This window comes from Bombina bombina, chromosome 1 (genome assembly GCF_027579735.1).
Source record: "Bombina bombina isolate aBomBom1 chromosome 1, aBomBom1.pri, whole genome shotgun sequence".
NCBI classification, from domain to species: domain Eukaryota; kingdom Metazoa; phylum Chordata; class Amphibia; order Anura; family Bombinatoridae; genus Bombina; species Bombina bombina.
The window spans coordinates 310373661-310395175 of NC_069499.1; the positions used below are offsets into that span (position 1 = coordinate 310373661).

At 42.1% G+C, this 21515-nt stretch overlaps 1 protein-coding gene across 1 annotated transcript in view; it reads right to left on the reverse strand.

Moving 5' to 3' along the window:
* The window catches only part of PTPN4 (protein tyrosine phosphatase non-receptor type 4), a gene marked incomplete in the record, with an annotated part of 1345721 nt that overhangs the window by 134982 nt on the left and 1189224 nt on the right, over nucleotides 1–21515 (reverse strand). Inside the window, 2 exon segments of the mRNA XM_053698088.1 lie at nucleotides 12001–12149; nucleotides 12394–12522. Of these exon segments, the coding sequence (XP_053554063.1) occupies nucleotides 12001–12149; nucleotides 12394–12522 (278 nt within the window).

Here is a 21515-nt window from a genome sequence, read left to right on the forward strand (position 1 = left end):
ATGCCATACTGCACCCTGGACAGACAAACTTGCATTTGTTGAAATAACAGGCCACAGAGGATGAGAACAGCTTGCTCCAGGAGAAATGCACTGGGGAACTAACCACCATCAGAGAGACTGAATTTCTAGGGGACTCTTAAAAAATATTTGAAAAAACTTGGAGAAATCCCTGTTCACTTATTTAGCATACAAAGCGGAAGAGGCCTCATATGAAGCCGGGCATAAGGCACTGCATCTGATGCTGCCACCATAAAACCTATTAATTATATACCGGAAGCTATTGAGGGAAACGGCTAAGCCTGAAGATTCAGACAGGCAGATATTAAATTTGACATCCTTGTCTCTGTTAAAGACTCCTGGAGACTGAATCTATTTGAAATCCCAGAAAAGTTACCTTGTCTGAATAATCAAAGAAATCTTTGGAAAATGTACTGTCTAACCATAAAGCTAAAGAAATGACAACAGTTGGTTGACATGAGATTCTTCTAAAAATAGATGGAGTTTGAACCAAGGTATCATCCAAAGAAAAGAAATCAAGGAACCTAGAACTTTTGCAAAGATTCTTTGTGTAATGGCTAAACCAAATGGAAGAGCCACAAACTGATAATATTTGTCCGGAAAGGCAAACATGAGAAAACAGTAATGATCCAAAAAAATAGGAACATGCAGATAGGTATGCTTTAAGTCTCTGGTTGACATATAGTGGCATTGACAAATAAAAAGGAAGTATAGTCCTGATGGTTTCCATGTTAAAAGTTGGAATCTTGACAAATTTGTTCAAAAGCTTTAAATCTAGAATGGGCCAAAAAACAGAATTTATGTTTACCTGATAAATTACTTTCTCCAACGGTGTGTCCGGTCCACGGCGTCATCCTTACTTGTGGGATATTCTCTTCCCCAACAGGAAATGGCAAAGAGCCCAGCAAAGCTGGTCACATGATCCCTCCTAGGCTCCGCCTACCCCAGTCATTCGACCGACGTTAAGGAGGAATATTTGCATAGGAGAAACCATATGGTACCGTGGTGACTGTAGTTAAAGAAAATAAATTATCAGACCTGATTAAAAAAACCAGGGCGGGCCGTGGACCGGACACACCGTTGGAGAAAGTAATTTATCAGGTAAACATAAATTCTGTTTTCTCCAACATAGGTGTGTCCGGTCCACGGCGTCATCCTTACTTGTGGGAACCAATACCAAAGCTTTAGGACACGGATGAAGGGAGGGAGCAAATCAGGTCACCTAAATGGAAGGCACCACGGCTTGCAAAACCTTTCTCCCAAAAATAGCCTCAGAAGAAGCAAAAGTATCAAACTTGTAAAATTTGGTAAAAGTGTGCAGTGAAGACCAAGTCGCTGCCCTACATATCTGATCAACAGAAGCCTCGTTCTTGAAGGCCCATGTGGAAGCCACAGCCCTAGTGGAATGAGCTGTGATTCTTTCGGGAGGCTGCCGTCCGGCAGTCTCGTAAGCCAATCTGATGATGCTTTTAATCCAAAAAGAGAGAGAGGTAGAAGTTGCTTTTTGACCTCTCCTTTTACCAGAATAAACAACAAACAAGGAAGATGTTTGTCTAAAATCCTTTGTAGCATCTAAATAGAATTTTAGAGCGCGAACAACATCCAAATTGTGGAACAAACGTTCCTTCTTTGAAACTGGTTTCGGACACAGAGAAGGTACGATAATCTCCTGGTTAATGTTTTTGTTAGAAACAACTTTTGGAAGAAAACCAGGTTTAGTACGTAAAACCACCTTATCTGCATGAAACACCAGATAAGGAGGAGAACACTGCAGAGCAGATAATTCTGAAACTCTTCTAGCAGAAGAAATTGCAACTAAAAACAAAACTTTCCAAGATAATAACTTAATATCAACGGAATGCAAGGGTTCAAACGGAACCCCCTGAAGAACTGAAAGAACTAAATTGAGACTCCAAGGAGGAGTCAAAGGTTTGTAAACAGGCTTAATTCTAACCAGAGCCTGAACAAAGGCTTGAACATCTGGCACAGCAGCCAGTCTTTTGTGAAGTAACACCGACAAGGCAGAAATCTGTCCCTTCAGGGAACTTGCAGATAATCCTTTTTCCTATCCTTCTTGAAGGAAGGATAGAATCCTAGGAATCTTAACCTTGTCCCAAGAGAATCCTTTAGATTCACACCAACAGATATATTTTTTCCCAACTTTGTGGTAAATCTTTCTAGTTACAGGCTTTCTGGCCTGAACAAGAGTATCAATAACAGAATCTGAGAACCCTCGCTTCGATAAAATCAAGCGTTCAATCTACAAGCAGTCAGCTGGAGTGAAACCAGATTCGGATGTTCGAACGGACCCTGAACAAGAAGGTCTCGTCTCAAAGGTAGCTTCCAAGGTGGAGCCGATGACATATTCACCAGATCTGCATACCAAGTCCTGCGTGGCCACGCAGGAGCTATCAAGATCACCGACGCCCTCTCCTGATTGATCCTGGCTACCAGCCTGGGGATGAGAGGAAACGGCGGGAACACATAAGCTAGTTTGAAGGTCCAAGGTGCTACTAGTGCATCCACTAGAGCCGCCTTGGGATCCCTGGATCTGGACCCGTAGCAAGGAACTTTGAAGTTCTGACGAGAGGCCATCAGATCCATGTCTGGAATGCCCCACAGCTGAGTGACTTGGGCAAAGATTTCCGGATGGAGTTCCCACTCCCCCGGATGCAATGTCTGACGACTCAGAAAATCCGCTTCCCAATTTTCCACTCCTGGGATGTGGATAGCAGACAGGTGGCAGGAGTGAGACTCCGCCCATAGAATGATTTTGGTCACTTCTTCCATCGCTAGGGAACTCCTTGTTCCCCCCTGATGGTTGATGTACGCAACAGTTGTCATGTTGTCTGATTGAAACCGTATGAACTTGGCCCTCGCTAGCTGAGGCCAAGCCTTGAGAGCATTGAATATCGCTCTCAGTTCCAGAATATTTATCGGTAGAAGAGATTCTTCCCGAGACCAAAGACCCTGAGCTTTCAGGGATCCCCAGACCGCGCCCCAGCCCATCAGACTGGCGTCGGTCGTGACAATGACCCACTCTGGTCTGCGGAATGTCATCCCTTGTGACAGGTTGTCCAGGGACAGCCACCAACGGAGTGAGTCTCTGGTCCTCTGATTTACTTGTATCTTCGGAGACAAGTCTGTATAGTCCCCATTCCACTGACTGAGCATGCACAGTTGTAATGGTCTTAGATGAATGCGCGCAAAAGGAACTATGTCCATTGCCGCTACCATCAACCCGATCACTTCCATGCACTGAGCTATGGAAGGAAGAGGAACGGAATGAAGTATCCGACAAGAGTCTAGAAGCTTTGTTTTTCTGGCCTCTGTCAGAAAAATCCTCATTTCTAAGGAGTCTATTATTGTTCCCAAGAAGGGAACCCTTGTTGACGGGGATAGAGAACTCTTTTCCACGTTCACTTTCCACCCGTGAGATCTGAGAAAGGCCAGGACAATGTCCGTGTGAGCCTTTGCTTGAGGAAGGGACGACGCTTGAATCAGAATGTCGTCCAAGTAAGGTACTACAGCAATGCCCCTTGGTCTTAGCACAGCTAGAAGGGACCCTAGTACCTTTGTGAAAATCCTTGGAGCAGTGGCTAATCCGAAAGGAAGCGCCACGAACTGGTAATGTTTGTCCAGGAATGCGAACCTTAGGAACCGATGATGTTCCTTGTGGATAGGAATATGTAGATACGCATCCTTTAAATCCACCGTGGTCATGAATTGACCTTCCTGGATGGAAGGAAGAATAGTTCGAATGGTTTCCATCTTGAACGATGGAACCTTGAGAAACTTGTTTAAGATCTTGAGATCTAAGATTGGTCTGAACGTTCCCTCTTTTTTGGGAACTATGAACAGATTGGAGTAGAACCCCATCCCTTGTTCTCTTAATGGAACAGGATGAATCACTCCCATTTTTAACAGGTCTTCTACACAATGTAAGAATGCCTGTCTTTTTATGTGGTCTGAAGACAACTGAGACCTGTGGAACCTCCCCCTTGGGGGAGGTCCCTTGAATTCCAGAAGATAACCTTGGGAGACTATTTCTAGCGCCCAAGGATCCAGAACATCTCTTGCCCAGGCCTGAGCGAAGAGAGAGAGTCTGCCCCCCACCAGATCCGGTCCCGGATCGGGGGCCAACATTTCATGCTGTCTTGGTAGCAGTGGCAGGTTTCTTGGCCTGCTTTCCCTTGTTCCAGCCTTGCATTGGTCTCCAAGCTGGCTTGGCTTGAGAAGTATTACCCTCTTGCTTAGAGGACGTAGCACCTTGGGCTGGTCCGTTTCTACGAAAGGGACGAAAATTAGGTTTATTTTTTGCCTTGAAAGGCCGATCCTGAGGAAGGGCGTGGCCCTTACCCCCAGTGATATCCGAGATAATCTCTTTCAAGTCAGGGCCAAACAGCGTTTTCCCCTTGAAAGGAATGTTAAGTAGCTTGTTCTTGGAAGACGCATCAGCCGACCAAGATTTCAACCAAAGCGCTCTGCGCGCCACGATAGCAAACCCAGAATTCTTAGCCGCTAACCTAGCCAATTGCAAAGTGGCGTCTAGGGTGAAAGAATTAGCCAATTTGAGAGCATTGATTCTGTCCATAATCTCCTCATAAGGAGGAGAATCACTATCGACCGCTCTTATCAGATCATCGAACCAGAAACATGCGGCTGTAGCGACAGGGACAATGCATGAAATTGGTTGTAGAAGGTAACCCTGCTGAACAAACATCTTTTTAAGCAAACCTTCTAATTTTTTATCCATAGGATCTTTGAAAGCACAACTATCCTCTATGGGTATAGTGGTGCGTTTGTTTAAAGTGGAAACCGCTCCCTCGACCTTGGGGACTGTCTGCCATAAGTCCTTTCTGGGGTCGACCATAGGAAACAATTTTTTAAATATGGGGGGAGGGACGAAAGGAATACCGGGCCTTTCCCATTCCTTATTAACAATGTCCGCCACCCGCTTGGGTATAGGAAAAGCTTCTGGGAGCCCCGGCACCTCTAGGAACTTGTCCATTTTACAAAGTTTCTCTGGGATGACCAACTTGTCACAATCATCCAGAGTGGATAATACCTCCTTAAGCAGAATGCGGAGATGTTCCAACTTAAATTTAAATGCAATCACATCAGGTTCAGCCTGTTGAGAAATGTTCCCTGAATCAGTAATTTCTCCCTCAGACAAAACCTCCCTGGCCCCATCAGACTGGGTTAGGGGCCCTTCAGAAATATTATTATCAGCGTCGTCATGCTCTTCAGTATCTAAAACAGAGCAGCCGCGCTTACGCTGATAAGTGTTCATTTTGGCTAAAATGTTTTTGACAGAATTATCCATTACAGCCGTTAATTGTTGCATAGTAAGGAGTATTGGCGCGCTAGATGTACTAGGGGCCTCCTGAGTGGGCAAGACTCGTGTAGACGAAGGAGGGAATGATGCAGTACCATGCTTACTCCCCTCACTTGAGGAATCATCTTGGGCATCATTATCATTATCACATAAATCACATTTATTTAAATGAATAGGAATTCAGGCTTCCCCACATTCAGAACACAGTCTATCTGGTAGTTCAGACATGTTAAACAGGCATAAACTTGATAACAAAGTACAAAAAACGTTTTAAAATAAAACCGTTACTGTCACTTTAAATTTTAAACTGAACACACTTTATTACTGCAATTGCGAAAAAACATGAAGGAATTGTTCAAAATTCACCAAATTTTCACCACAGTGTCTTAAAGCCTTAAAAGTATTGCACACCAAATTTGGAAGCTTTAACCCTTAAAATAACGGAACCGGAGCCGTTTTGAACATTGACCCCTTTACAGTCCCTGGTATCTGCTTTGCTGAGACCCAACCAAGCCCAAAGGGGAATACGATACCAAATGACGCCTTCAGAAAGTCTTTTCTAAGTATCAGAGCTCCTCTCACATGCGACTGCATGCCATGCCTCTCAAAAACAAGTGCGCCACACCGGCGCGAAAATGAGGCTCTGCTTATGCTTTGGGAAAGCCCCTAAGAATAAGGTGTCTAAAACAGTGCCTGCCGATATGATTATATCAAAATACCCAGATAAAATGATTCCTCAAGGCTAAATATGTGTTAATAATGAATCGATTTAGCCCAGAAAAAGTCTACAGTTTTAATAAGCCCTTGTGAAGCCCTTATTTACGATCGAAATAAACATGGCTTACCGGATCCCATAGGGAAAATGACAGCTTCCAGCATTACATCGTCTTGTTAGAATGTGTCATACCTCAAGCAGCAAGAGACTGCACACTGTTCCCCCAACTGAAGTTAATTGCTCTCAACAGTCCTGTGTGGAACAGCCATGGATTTTAGTGACGGTTGCTAAAATCATTTTCCTCATACAAACAGAAATCTTCATCTCTTTTCTGTTTCTGAGTAAATAGTACATACCAGCACTATTTCAAAATAACAAACTCTTGATTGAATAATAAAAACTACAGTTAAACACTAAAAAACTCTAAGCCATCTCCGTGGAGATGTTGCCTGTACAACGGCAAAGAGAATGACTGGGGTAGGCGGAGCCTAGGAGGGATCATGTGACCAGCTTTGCTGGGCTCTTTGCCATTTCCTGTTGGGGAAGAGAATATCCCACAAGTAAGGATGACGCCGTGGACCGGACACACCTATGTTGGAGAAATTCCCTCTTTCATGGGAACTATGAAAAGATCTGAGAAAAACCCCTTCCCCTGTTTTAAAGTAGGAACTGAGAACATAACCCCTATAGATTCTATAGCAAAACCATGCAACCTTAAAATGCATCAACCTGCCCCCATACCAGATACTCGACTGGGGGCCGCACCTTCATGATGACTTAGAAGTAGGGGTGTACATTTTGGACTGGTAGGACTTGTGCCAATTGGCCCCAGGCCTCCAAGGCTTACCTTAGCTGCTTTGGGAAAGAGGAAGCTAATTTTTGATCCTTGTACTGACGAAAGGAACTACAGTGACCAGCAGTTTCAAAATTACTCTTAAACTGCCACCAGTAACTGCTAAAATGATATTGTTCAGTTCAGACTTAAAAGGTCTATTACTGTGAAAAGGAAAAGAAAGTAATTTATTCTTAGAAGCTGCAACAGCCGACCAAGACTTAAGCTATATGATATCTGGCAACAACTACAAGACACAAATTCTAAGAGCCAATTCTAATAATATCAAGAACAGCATAACATTACATTACACAATTGAGCAGGAGGGAGAACCTCAGCCTGTTTGCACAAAACACATTTATAAATGTTACAAAAATGCTCATCAGAAACAGCTTCTAAATTTGGATTAGGTCCAGCTTGAAAAGAATCAGCGTGATCCATGGTAAATACAGAGCTCAGAGGAGAGGGGAACCCACACCAACTAACAAGAAGCCCAACTGCTACTAAAGCGATTACAGCATCCAGGATACCTATATAAACAAAAAAGGCGCCAAACATTCCCGCTCATGCTCACTAAGCGCCAAAACAAATGCATACATATATATATATATATATATAAAATATCCCGCTGAGCTCAAAGTATATGTGCTAACGTAGCTATCACTAAAAAAGCTGGCCAAGGGCATTCCTGATGTCAATACAGCCCCCCCCCTAAAGGATAAACTTAACACAAAAGCTTTTAATCTAGTACTGAGAACGTTTTCAGTAGAAGGTTTATGCATGTCCTGGAGTAAGAAATAAAAGACAAATAAGTTCAAAGGAAGATTCCGGCACTTAATGTCAGAAAATAATCTCTCTATCCCTTTAAATATAAAGGCTAAAGATAAGTTTAATGCCTAATACTCCAAATATGTCCCTCATGACTAAGTAAGTACTGAAGAGTGGAAATCCAGGGTCCTAACCAGGAAACCCTAAAATAAAATAACAATCTTGCACATATTCATTCTTCACCTACCTTCAGCGGAGGCAAAGATAAGACTGATTACCATAGAGGTGGGAGGGTTTATATAGAGCTCTGAGGTTTGATAATGTTTGCCTCCTCCTAGTGGCAGCAAAGGTAATTCCCAGGAATAATGGATAGGTGGACTCATCACCTATATGAAAAAAATACAAACTAAACGCTGCGTGCTAAAAATCTGGCACGCACACATTTTTTAAAGAGGATATATACATCAAATAAATATATAACTATAAATGCCCAACTAGGTAACAGAGTGTCATAAAAAATTAAAATATGATGCTTACCAACAGACTCATTTATTAGTAAAGTAGTTAGCCAAACAAGTACTGAAACATATCAGCAGAGGTTATGGAATAGGAATATATTATAGATCCATAAGGAGGAGGCAAGTTGCTGAGACCACTATGGAAGGGTTGTGACAAAATTTCCTATGAGGTGAAAAAGAGAGCCACAGACCATACCCCATATATACATCCCTCTGACAGACACTGTACTCTGAGGGGAAAATGGGCCTCAACATAGACTGAAAACCCCTCTCTCTGAAGAATCAAATGCACATCTTCATTTTTTGACCAGGTACCTGTGAGGTGGGAGGGGTTTTATAGAGCTCTTGGGATTTGGGAATCTTTGCCTTCTAGTGGTAGGGAAGAGTAATGTCCATGAGAAATGGATTGTGGACTAGGAAATTATCAATAAATACATGGATCAGAACAAGAAAGCTGTTTGATTTCAGACATATTCGGCTAGATTTAGAGTTTTGTCGGTAAAGACCCGCGTAGCTAACGCAGCTTTTTTCCTACCGCTGCTTCCAAACAACGCTGGTATTTAGAGTTGTCTGAGGTGCTGCGTTAGGCTCCAAAAAGGGAGCGTTGAGCCGAATTTACCGCCACTTCAACCCTCAATACCAGCGTTGCTTACGGTAGCGGTAAGCTGGCAAAACGTGCTCGTGCACGATTCCCCCATAGGAAACAATGGGGCAGTTTGGGCTGAAAAAAACCCTAACACCTGCAAAAAAGCAGCGTTAAGCTCCCAACGCAGCCCCATTGTTTCCTTTGGGGAAACACTTTCTAAGTCTGCACCTAACACCCTAACATGAACCCAGAGTCTAAACACCCCTAACCTTACACTTATTAACCCCTAATCTGCCGACCACGCTATCGCTGACACCTGCATTACACAATTAACCCCTAATCTGCTGCCCCCAACATCGCTGCCACCTGATTATATTTATTAACCCCTAATCTGCCCCCCCAACGTCGCCGCCACCTAACTTCAAGTATTAACCCCTAATCTGCCGACCGGACCTCACCGCTACTATAATAAATGTATTAACCCCTAAAGCTAAGTCTAACCCTAACCCCCCCCCTAAATTAAATATAATTTTAATCTAACGAAATAAATTAACTCTTATTAACTAAAGTATTCCTATTTAAAACGAAATACTTACCTGTAAAATAAACCCTAATATAGCTACAATAAAACGAATAATTATATTGTAGCTATTTTAGGATTTATATTTATTTTACAGGCAAGTTTGTATTTATTTTAACTAGGTACAATAGCTATTAAATAGTTATTAACTATTTAATAGCTACCTATTTAAAATAATTACAAAACTACCTGTAAAATAAATCCTAACCTAAGTTACAATTAAACCTAACACTACCATTAAATTAATTAAATAAATTAGCTACCAATACCTACAATTAAAAACAATTAAATAAACTAAACTAAATTACAAAAACAAACACTAAATTACAGAAAATAAAAAAATATTACAAGAATTTTAAACTAATTACACCTAATCTAAGCCCCCTAATAAAATAAAAAAAAAACCAAAATAATAAAAGTCCCTACCCTATTTTACATTACAAAGTAATCCGCTCTTTTGCCTGTAAAAAAAAAATACAACCCCCCCAACATTAAAACCCACCACCCACATACCCCTACTCTAACCCACCCAAACCCCCCTTAAATAAACCTAACACTACCCCCCTGAAGATCTCCCTACTTTGAGTCGTCTTCACCCAGCCGGGCCGAAGTCTTCATCCGATGGGGCAGAAGAGGACATCCGGACCGGCAGACATCTTCATCCAAGCAGCAGCTTCTATCTTCATCCATCCGGAGCGGAGCCATCTTCTTCCCAGCCGACGCGGATCCATCCTCTTCAACCGACGCCTACTAGGGGCAGCAGATTAGGGGTTCATAGGGATAATGTAGGTGGCGGCGATGTGCGGTCGGCAGATTAGGGGTTAAAAATATTTATTATAGTGACGGCGATGTGGGGGGACCTCGGTTTAGGGGTACATAGGTAGTTTATGGGTGTTAGTATACTTTAGAGCACTGTAGTTAAGAGCTTTATATACCGGCGTTAGCCCATAAAGCTCTTAACTACAGCCTTTCCATGGGCGTTAGGAGTCTTGTCGGTAGAGGGTGTACCGCTCACTTCAGCCAAGACTCTAAATACCGGCGTTAGGAAGATCCCATTGAAAAGATAGGATACGCAATTGGCGTAAGGGGATCTGCGGTATGGAAAAGTCACGGCTTGAAAGTGAGCGGTACACCTTTACCTGGCCGACTCTAAATACCAGCGGGCGGCCAAAAGCAGCGTTAGGACCCCTTAACGCTGCTTTTGACGGCTAACGCAGAACTCTAAATCTAGGTGATTGTGTTTTATGCTCATTAGTGTTAAGATATTTGAGCCAGGCTAATAAAAAAAAGATGATGATGTGGGCTGTCTTTATCAGTATTTAGGTGCCTACTCTAGCTTTCCTATATCTTTGGATATAAGTGCAATCACAACCTATAATAATAAACTGTAATGTACATATCTCCTAGAGTATATTGATCTATATATTACATTGTATTAATGGTCCTGTATTAGTCACTAAAAATATTCTATCTGAAAACGTATTCATGATAAAATTGAATAAATATTAGGTAATATATTTATAAATGTTTAATCTAAGGGGCCCTACACAGCAAATATGTATCCTTTTTTACAATTTAAAGTGAAGGTCAATTTGGATGAATTAGTGCCGGTTTTTAATAAACCTAATTCATCAAAATTGACATTTCCCTCCTTTTCTTCAAAAACTTAACTTTTAATCCTGACAGCCACTGCAGCGCTTCCTCCACCTGTCGCAAGCCCTCTTTGCAGGTCCAAAATGACGAATTTGGCTTCCTCCAATCAGGCCATGATCCACCTGGGGTGAAAGCCGTGATTGGAGGAAGCCGGATTAGTCATTTCTGACGTAAGAAGAGGCTTCCGACGGCTGGGGGAATCGCTGGAGGGGTTTTCAGGATTAAAAGGTACGTTTTTGAAGAAAAGGAGTGAAATGTCAATTTTGATGAATTAAAGTGCCCTTGTTTTTAATAGGTTTATTAAAAACCAGGCACTAATTCATCCAAATTGACCTTTACTTTAAAATTAAAGTGGTAAAGACATGCTATTTAGAAAGCTGTGTTTTCTTTCAGATAAATAAGGGTTATACACTTGGGTAAAAGAAAATGTGATATATTTGCAAAATCTGAAATAATTTTTTTTTTTACATGTTTGTTTCAACACTTCAAAAATGTCATAATATTTTCTAAATCTAGACCTGTTTTATATGTTTGCTTTTAATGGTCTAACATTAGCACAGTATCAGCAATTTACTATTATGCTATTGTGCTGATGATTTTGCTACATACTGTTCAACTGTAAAAATAATTCTCTTCTTCATAATTAGTGGAATTTCAAACAAGGGAGTATCACATGTAAAACCCGCTCATGAAGCAGAATAAATCTATTCAGGCAGCTGTTTAAATAATACACTAAGTTTATTAAGTCACAAAAGATTAAATAACTTACACAGTCATGACTGAAAACTGTAATAAACTGTAATGATACAAGCAAGGATAAGATAAACTTTAAAATACAGGCAATGCTATACTGTATGAGATATATTACCATTGTCTCATTGCTTTGGTCTTATAGAACACTGTGAGCGAATACAACTATTTAAAACATGAGATTCAGGGTTATTTCCTTCTTCCTTCATGAATTGGTAAATAAGAATTTAGAATAGTGGTACCTGCAATGGACGATGACTGGTTCATTTCTGTCAGACCTCTTTTGCCGTACAAGACATACAAAATCTAGGAAGTCACTTGAATCATCTGGTACACCATGGTCCGGCCATGCAATGTATTGAATCTGGGTAAGTGGTCGACTTTCATTTTTCTAGAAGAGGAGAAAAATATTTTCTATGCTTCAAATATCTGAAAGCAATTTCGTCCTGAGTCTTGAGAGACAGAAGACTTGTAGGTAGATATAAAAAAACTCTGGGAATTGTTTCCTCCATTTTAGATAAATTACAACAAAAACTTTAAATAAACTTGACTGTAAACAATGTAAACTTGACTGTAAACAATGTTTATTGCTACAATTATTTACAGCTGACATATATCACAGTAAGGTTCTTTACCTCCAAGTTAGTCAGTGTCATGTCTCGAAAAACATATGCTGGGTTTTCAGCCTCTGAATGGCAGGAAATTTGGAAGTTTCCAAATGATGAGCTACTTGTGGACTCTGGCCAATACTGGTGGCATTTTACCTACAGGAACACAAAAATACATAGGTTTTATTTATTCATTCTATCAAATAACATTTTTATGCTATGAAATTTGCAGTTATACGCAAGTATACAAATAGTTATATATCCAACTAGTTGCTGGAAAGTGATCATTTATGCAAAATAATCTAGCTGCACTCACAGGATTTGAAATACAGTTTACTTTTTGGGGAACACAATCTCCTTCCACGGGTACAAATTTTTTTTATACTTACCTGGTAAATTAATTTCTTTCATGATGATGAGTCTACAAGTCATCACGTGGGAATTCCCCTTGTGACCATTAGGAGGAGGCAAACGATACCCCAACACACCAGAGCTTTAAATCACTCCCACTTCGCTGATCCTCAGTCATCAGGGGCTGACTGACAAGTCAGGCAATTTGGCCCTTGACCGAGGGCCACGCAGTTAGTAGGGGCAGTTCAGTTTATATTAATTTTAAGCAGACATCAATTTAAAAAATAAAATGTCATGGTGGAGCGTTGTAGGATGTCTGTGCAAATCCTGGCAGTGGCATACTGCTAAAGAAAACTGCTGAAGCCATCACTGTTAAAATATGTGGAATGGGAATCTGCAGGAGAATGATTACAGTCCACATATTTCATTCTCTGACTCAACCTAGGTGCGCAACGTCTATATTTTCTTCTGCGCCATCAAAACACCTAGTCTCCTGAGTTCTGCAGCTGGGTGCAGGGCTGTGTTACTGGTAAGACTTGCCAGCTTTTAAACAGGTAAGGAGCCTGTAGGGGGAAGCCTGGTGACATTGTTTATTGTGACGAATACGCATATGCATATTGAGAGGAAACTGTGGTTAAATCTGCTAGCGGTTGAGGTAAGACGTTTGTCCCCATATATGCATGCGTGTGTGCAGAGCTGCTAGAAGGAAAAAATGTTTATGTCAGCAGCTGTTTGTTTCTTGCTGCATGACAAAATGGCTAAACTCAAGAAAGAGCCTGGGTATTTCAACTCACTGACTGTCTGAAAGGTATGCACTGATTCACAGTTTCTAGCATCTAATCCCTGAACTACAGTATATGGAACATATTTAATGGTTGTATTATTATCAATATTATTCTGTAGGCTTGATTCTTCCTGCAGTGAAAAATATTAATGATTCATTATTAATATTTTTTCACCGCTGGTCGGAAGAATCAAGCCTACAGGATAGGATTACATGGACACTTGGGCCTGTTTCTGTAAAATTCTGTTTTTTAAAGGAATATTATAAAGGTTGATTTTGGAAACATTGGTCAGCATTGGGTTAACTCATTGTCACCTTGACTGATTTCTAAGTTTTAAACATTTATATATATAATGAAATAAAAATATAAGTTTAACCTATTCTTGTGATATAGGTAAACAATGGCTTAAATAAAAACTGTAGTCACTTTTAAAACAGATAAGCTGTCAAATATACATAATATGTGTTATATTAGCTTTATGGTGACACCTTTAAAAATAAGAAAAAACTTAAATTATGCTTACCAGATAATTTCCTTTCCTTCTGTATGAGGAGAGTCCACGGCTTCATTCATTAATTGTGGGAATACAGAACCTGGCCACCAAGAGGAGGCAAAGACACCCCAGCCAAAGGCTTAAATACCTCCCTCACTCCCCTCATCCCACAGTCATTCTGCCAAGGGAACAAGGAACAGGAGGAGAAATATCAGGGTATAAAAGGTGCCAGAAGAGAAAATAGGCGGGTGCCGTGGACTCTCCTCATACAGAAGGAAAGGAAATTATCTGGTAAGCATAATTTAAGTTTTCCTTCTTAATATGAGAGAGAGTCCACGGCTTCATTCATTACTTGTGGGAAACATATACCCAAGCGCTAGAGGACACTGAAAAAAACGGGAGGGTAAAAAGAGAGGCGGACCCTATTCTGAGGGCACCATAGCCTGCAATACCTTTCTCCCAAATGCTGCAAAAAACGTCAAATTTGTAACATTTTGAAAAAGTATGTAAGGAGGACCAGGTAGCCGCCCTACAAATCTGCTCCATAGTGGCCTCATTCTTGAAGGCCCAAGACGAAGCCACAGCTCTAGTTGAATGAGTCGTAATCCTCTGAGGAGGATTATGTCCCGCTAATTCATATGCCAAGCGAATAATACTCCTCAACCAAAAAGATAGGGAAGTGGAAAAAGCCTTCTGCCCTCTACGCTTCCCAGAATAGACAACAAACAAGGATGAAGTCTGTCTAAATTCCTTAGTAGCCTGAAGATAGAATTTCAAAGCCCGAACCACATCCAAATTATGGAGTAATCGTTCCTTCAAAGGAGGAGGATTGGGACACAAAAAAGGAACCACAATCTCCTGATTTATGTTGCGATCAGACACAACCTTAGGGAGGAAACCTAACCTAGTACGAACAGCCTCATCAGCATGAAAAACCAGGTAAGGAGGCTCAAATTGCAAGGCCGCCATCTCAGAGACTCTGCATGCCGAAGCAATTGCCAGTAGAAAAAGGACCTTCCACGACAGTAATTTAATGTCAACCAAATGCATAGGCTCAAACGGAGCCCTATACAAAACTTTAAGAACTAGATTTAAGCTCCGGGGAGGAGCGGTAGGTCTAAACACAGGCCTGATTCTAGACAGAGCATGAACAAAAGACTGTACATCAGGAAGCTCAGCAAGCCTCTTGTGCAATAACACAGATAGAGACGAAATCTGTCCCTTTAAGGAACTAGCGGCAAGTCCCTTCTCCAAACCATCTTGGAGAAAGGAAAGAATCCTGGACACCTTGTCCTTATGCCAGGGGAATTCACGTTCTTCACACCAGAATAAGTAGGTCCTCCACACCTTATGATAGATGCGACGGGTGACTGGCTTTCTAGCTTGAATGACAGTATCAATCACTCTCTCAGAAAAACCTCTCTTGGCTAGGACTAAGCGTTCAATCTCCACACAGTAAGCCTCAGAGAATCTAGATTCTGATCAACAAAAAGACCCTGTTCCAGCAGATCCCTGCGACAAGGTAACCTCCATGGAGGAGATGAAGACATCCTCACCAGGTCCGCGAACCACATCCTTTGCGGCCACGATGGAGCAATTAGAATAACTGAAGCTTGCTCATGCTTGATGCGGGCCACTACACGAGGGAGAAGTGGTAACAGTGGAAAAATGTTAACTAGGCTGAACCTCCAAGGCACTGCTAAGGCATCTTTCAGCTCTGCCTGAGGATCGTTGGACCGCGACCCCTATCTGGGTAGCTTGGTATTGAGTCGGGATGCCATGAGATCTATGTCCGGCGTCCCCCATCTGTTGCAAATCTCCACAAACACCTCGGGATGGAGAGACCATTCACCTAGATGAAACGATTGACTGTTGAGAAAATCCACTTCCCAGTTGTCCACACCCGGAATGTTGATCGCTGACAGCAAGCAGTTGTGGGCCTTCGCCCATTCCAGAATCCAAGATACTTACCTCATTGCTAGGGAGCTCCTCGTTCCCCCCTGATGGTTGATGTAAGCCACCGAGGTTATGTTGTCTGATTGGAATCTGATAAACTGGGATGAACCCAGAAGAGGCCAAGCCTTCAGAGCTTTGAAAATCGCTCAAAGTTCCAAAATGTTGATAGGGAGGAGAGAGTCCTCTCGAGTCCACAGGCCCTGTGGCTTCCTGGCACCCCAAACAGATCCCCATCCTGATAGACTTGCGTCCGTAGTTACAATCTCCCAGGATGGTCTCAAGAAGGATGTCTCTTGGGACAGGTGATCTAAACAGAGCCAGCAAGAGAGCGATTCTCTCGACCGGTTGTCCAGAGAAATCTGTTTAGACAGATCCGAGTGGTCGCCGTTCCACTGCCTCAGCATGCACAGCTGAAGAGGTCTGAGATGAAATCTGGCAAATGGGATGAAATCTATGCTGGACACCATTAGTCCAATTACCTCTATACACCGGGCCACAGAGGGCCTTAAGGAGCTCTGGAGGGCAAGACAATTGGAAGTAATTTTGCAATGTCTCTGGTCTGTAAGAAATATTCTCATGGATATGGAATCTATTATCGTACCCAGGAATTCCACCCTGGTACTGGGAACCAGAGAACTCTTTCCTAAGTATATCTTCCATCCATGAGATCGAAGAAGTAGAAGAGCTCTTGAATGGTCCTCTGCCAGTCGACAGAATGGAACCTGAACCAGGATGATGTCCAAGTATGGCGCTACTGCAATACCTCTGGATCTTGCCACCGCGAGCAGAGCCCACAGAACCTTCGTAAAGAGTCTTGGGGCAGTAGCTAGACCAAATAGAAGAGCAACAAATTGGAAGTGCTGGTCCAGAAACGCAAATCTTAAGAACTTGAAGTGATCCTTGTGTATTGGCACATGAAGGTAAGCATCCTTCAAGTCTATTGTAGTCATGAACTGTCCCTCTTGAACTAAGGGCAGAATGGACCTTATCGTCTCCATCTTGAACGATGGGACCGACAGGAACTTGTTTAAGCACTTTAGGTCCAGAATCGGGTGAAACGTACCCTCCTTCTTTGGGACCACAAAAAGGTTTGAGTAATACCCCAGGCATCTCTCTGAGAGTTACCAGCACAATTACTCCCAGGGAGGAGAGATCTCTCACGCACCCTAGAAAAGCTTCTCGTTTGTCTGGTCTTGAAGACAGGTTTGATAAGAGGAATCTGCCCCTGGGTGGATGAGATTTGAAACCTATCCTGTAGCCTAGTGCGATGACCTCCAGAACCCAAGGGTCTAGTACGTCCCCAAGCCAAGCCTCCACAAAGAGAGATAGTCTGCCCCCAACACAATCCAGCAACGGATCGGTGACCGCCTCTTCATGCTGATTTTGTTTCGGCGGGCTTCTTGTTCTGCTTGGATTTATTCCAAGATTGAGGAGGTTTCCAAGTTCCCTTGGACTGCTCAGGCTTCGTGGAGGGCTGCTGGCGTTCGGATTTATCCGAACGAATGGGACGAAAATTAGGACCCTGTCCTTTAGGTTTATTTTTCTTATCCTGGGGTAGAAAGGCACCTTTGCCCCCAGTAACCGTGGATATGACTGAATCCAGGCCTGGCCCGAATAGAATCTTCCCCTTAAAAGGAAGGGAAAGTAATCTAGATTTTGAAGTCATGTTCGTAGACCAAGACTTCAGCCAGAGTGCCCTATGGGCTAGAACAGAAAGACCTGATGTCTTGGCATTCAGGCAAATGATCTGCATATTGGCATCACAGATAAAAGAATTAGCTACCCTCAAGGCCTGAATTCTTTCCTGGATCTCGTCAAGGTAAGTTTCCACCTCAATCATCTCAGTTAGAGTCACACCAATAGGCAGCGGCTCCAGCCACCGCCGCTGCAGGTTGAAACAAATACCCAGTGTGCTGAAACATCTTTCTTAACAGAGTTTCCAGCTTCTTATCCATGGGCTCCTTAGACGACGAACTATGCTCAAGCGGGATAGTAGTGCGCTTAGCAAGCATGGAGATAGCTCCATCCACCTTAGGGAAGGAAATCCACAACTCTAATTGAGAGTCCGGAACCGGGAACAATTTCTTAAAGGAAGAAGAAGGAGAAAAAAGAAGATCCAAGTCTCTCCCACTCATTCTTAATAATATTGCCATCTTTACGGGAACCGGGAAAGTCTGTGGCACCACCCTCTCCTCAAACCTTATAAAGCTTAGGAATAGAAGGTTCCTCGGGTAATTTAAGTTCTGGAACCTCTAAAGTAGCCAACACTTCTTTTAACAGAAAGCGTAAATGCTCAAACCTAAATCTAAAGTCTGGTTCCTCCGCAGCCGGAGGTTTAGAGGCAGCAGATTCCGACCAAGAAAGAGCATACTCTGAAGTATCAGAGGCGTCCTCATCAGCGGATAATCTTGTATCAGATAAATCCAACAAGTTGGTAGATGACCCCTGGGAAGGATAACAATATTTGACCTTTCGCTTGCGCTTAGCAGGGCGAGGTAAAGCACTGAAGGCCGCCAACACTGCCATTTGTAGCTATTCAGTAAAGTCTGGCGGTAAGAGGGCCCCTCCCGAAGGAGGATTAGTAGTACAATGGGATGCATGTGTAATAGGAGATGACAGCAGGTAACGCACCTCACGGGACGGAGACCCCTCAGAGGTGGACGGTTTAGTAGTACTAAACATCTTGGTTTTCTTAGATATAAGTACTTTATCGAGGCATGTAGAACATAATTGAGCAGGCGGGTATACCTTAGCCTCCTCATAATAAAAGCAGGTATTAGATTTTGGTAAAGAGGGAGTACCCTCTAACATATCAGAGTCCTCCATCGCTTGTGCTTTTGAGATGGACTATAGAAAAAGGTAAATAAAACCTTTATACCCCCAATGGCTGGGGCACTCACCACCTCCTATGACCCAGGCCCCACATAGAAACCACTTCGTCTTCTGTAAACTGCACGGTCAGGAAAGAGGAAATCAATGAGACCACACCCGTTCACATGGTGTGCCATGCAGGACCGCCCCTGCTTCTGGAATAAGCACGCCAAACCTAACAGCTCGCGCAGTTATCTAAAAAACAAAAGTAAAACCTGAATGTTCCAACATCTGCCTGAGACTCATCTCAAACATGTCGCAGCATAAAAACATAATAAAGTAAATTATGCATAAATCCCCCCTGTTCAATAACCCCCTTCTGGAAATATTAACCTTTGATTCCATACAGATAAAAGGAGTCACACTGTGACCCTGTCTTCTTGCGTTATCATATTAGTATAAAATGAAACAATCTTACTGGAATCACCACCGTGGAACAGACACACAGCCTCTCGAATTTGACAGTCTTGTAGCATCGCACCTGACATGGACTTGAGTGATAGAAGCAGGCAGTGAAACTCGTCAACACTGATTGCTTAGGAGCTGTAATACGAGTCTGGATGGTTTCACAAATGGTTTTTTAATTTTTTTTATATTTTTTTTATATTTTTTATTTTTTTTATATTTTTTTATATTTTTTATAATTTTATATTTTTAAATAAAACTCTTTTTTATATTGGGACACTTGCTATTTATCTTTGTTGCTACATTACTTTTTGCTGCGAGGAGCCTTTTGCACTGGGCCTCTCTCTGATCCACTGGATTTCCTGGTATCCTGCAAGCCTTTGATCAAGTCTGGTGGGTGACCATATTGATCCCATCCTGCCTCTATAGCATCAAGGGAGATGCTACAACAAATGTGAGTACCCTCTCAAATACTCACTGACTCATATTTGTCAAGACAATACTAGGCCATATAGGCACCTTTGTCCCTTTATGTTGTTCATCTAGAAATCACATCTACACCGGAATTTGGTCTCCTGGGTGACTAATAGAAATCCCAGACTGCTGCAATAGCAATTGAAGTGCTTTCCTAAATGTGAGTTTATATTGTATATTCACACAGATCTATCTTCTGGACCAGACAATATTGGGCCATGTGGCGCTTCTGTTTCTTCTTGTGTTTTTAGATTGCTGTTTTTGGATCCCGGCCTGGATCTTCACAGATAGCTGCCTGTGCCCATCTCAGTGATTATTCATCACCACCACCATTATCATTATAGGACCTACTGTCCTCTACAAGCTTTTAACACATTGTATTATCAATTTACACAGTGATTATTCCACATTAGAGTGTTGATTATTTAATATTGTGTGTTATATATTGTATATATATTACCATATCTTGTCTTTCTCTTAGGAGGTACATATATTTTCTATTATATTCTAGTCTTAGACTAGTATAGACACATTATTATCCTCACTGAGGTTTGTACACTTATTGGTAAATTAATACCACATATTAAGTTCTTTGTTCTATTCCTTGATAGGGCGCCCCCTACATTTTTTTGCATTCACAGAAAGACTCTCCCTGCATCTCCAGACCCTATCATTCATCAATGCTCTCACTGAGAGGCTGACAAGACTACTTAAAACTCCAGTCCCATGCTGAAAGTTACTACCCTCCATAAGAGACTACCGGCGTCCTAGTTGACGTCGAGTCCTTTCACAAGGTTGTGTCTTCACAATGACGCGAGTGTGTCATTTCCGGATGTTGTTTGCGCCCCAAATTTTTCTGTTTGCGTCATACTTGGCGCCAAATATTTTCATTATTTAAAACCCCATTCCTATATGCCTCTTGCATTTTTTTCTATCAGAGGGCTATGCTGTTTGCATTTTTTCCCATTCCTGAAACTGCCATATAAGGAAATTGATAATTTTGCTTTATATGTTGTTTTTTTCTCTTACATTTGCAAGATGTCTCAAGCTGATCCTGTCTCAGAAATCACTGTTGAAACCCTGCTGCCTGATAACAGTTCTACCAAAGCTAAGTGCATTTGTTGTAAACTTGTGGAGGTTATATCTCCAGCTGTGGTTTGTAATAGTTGTCATGATAAACTTTTACATGCAGATTATGAGGCCCATTTATCAAGCTCTGTATGGAGCTTGAGGGCCCGTATTTCTGTCGAGTCTTCAGACTCGCCAGAAACGCAAGTTATGGAACAGCGGTCTAAAGACCGCTGCTCCATAACCCTGTCCGCCTGCTCTGATGAGGCGGACAGGAATTGCCACAATTCAACCGGATTGAGTACAATCAGGTTGATTGACACCCCCCTGCTGGCAGCCGATTGGCTGCGAGTCTGCAGGGGGCGGCGTTGCACCAGCAGCTCACAAGAGCTGCTGGTGCAATGCTGAATACGGAGAGCGTATTGCTCTCTGCATTCAGCGATGTCTGTCGGACCTGATCAGGTCCGACAGACATTTGATAAATAGGCCTCAATGCGTCCATCAGTAATAATACATTGCCTATTGCTGTTCCTTCAACTTTTAATGTACAAGATATACCTGTGAATTTAAAATAATTTATTGCTGATTCTATTCAGAAGGCTCTGTCTGCCATTCCGCCTGCTAATAAACGTAAAAGGTCTTTTAAAACTTCTCATAAAGTTGATGAAATTTCAAATGACCGACAACATACTGAATTATCCTTCTCTGATGAGGATCTATCTGGTTCAGAAGATCCTGTCTCAGAT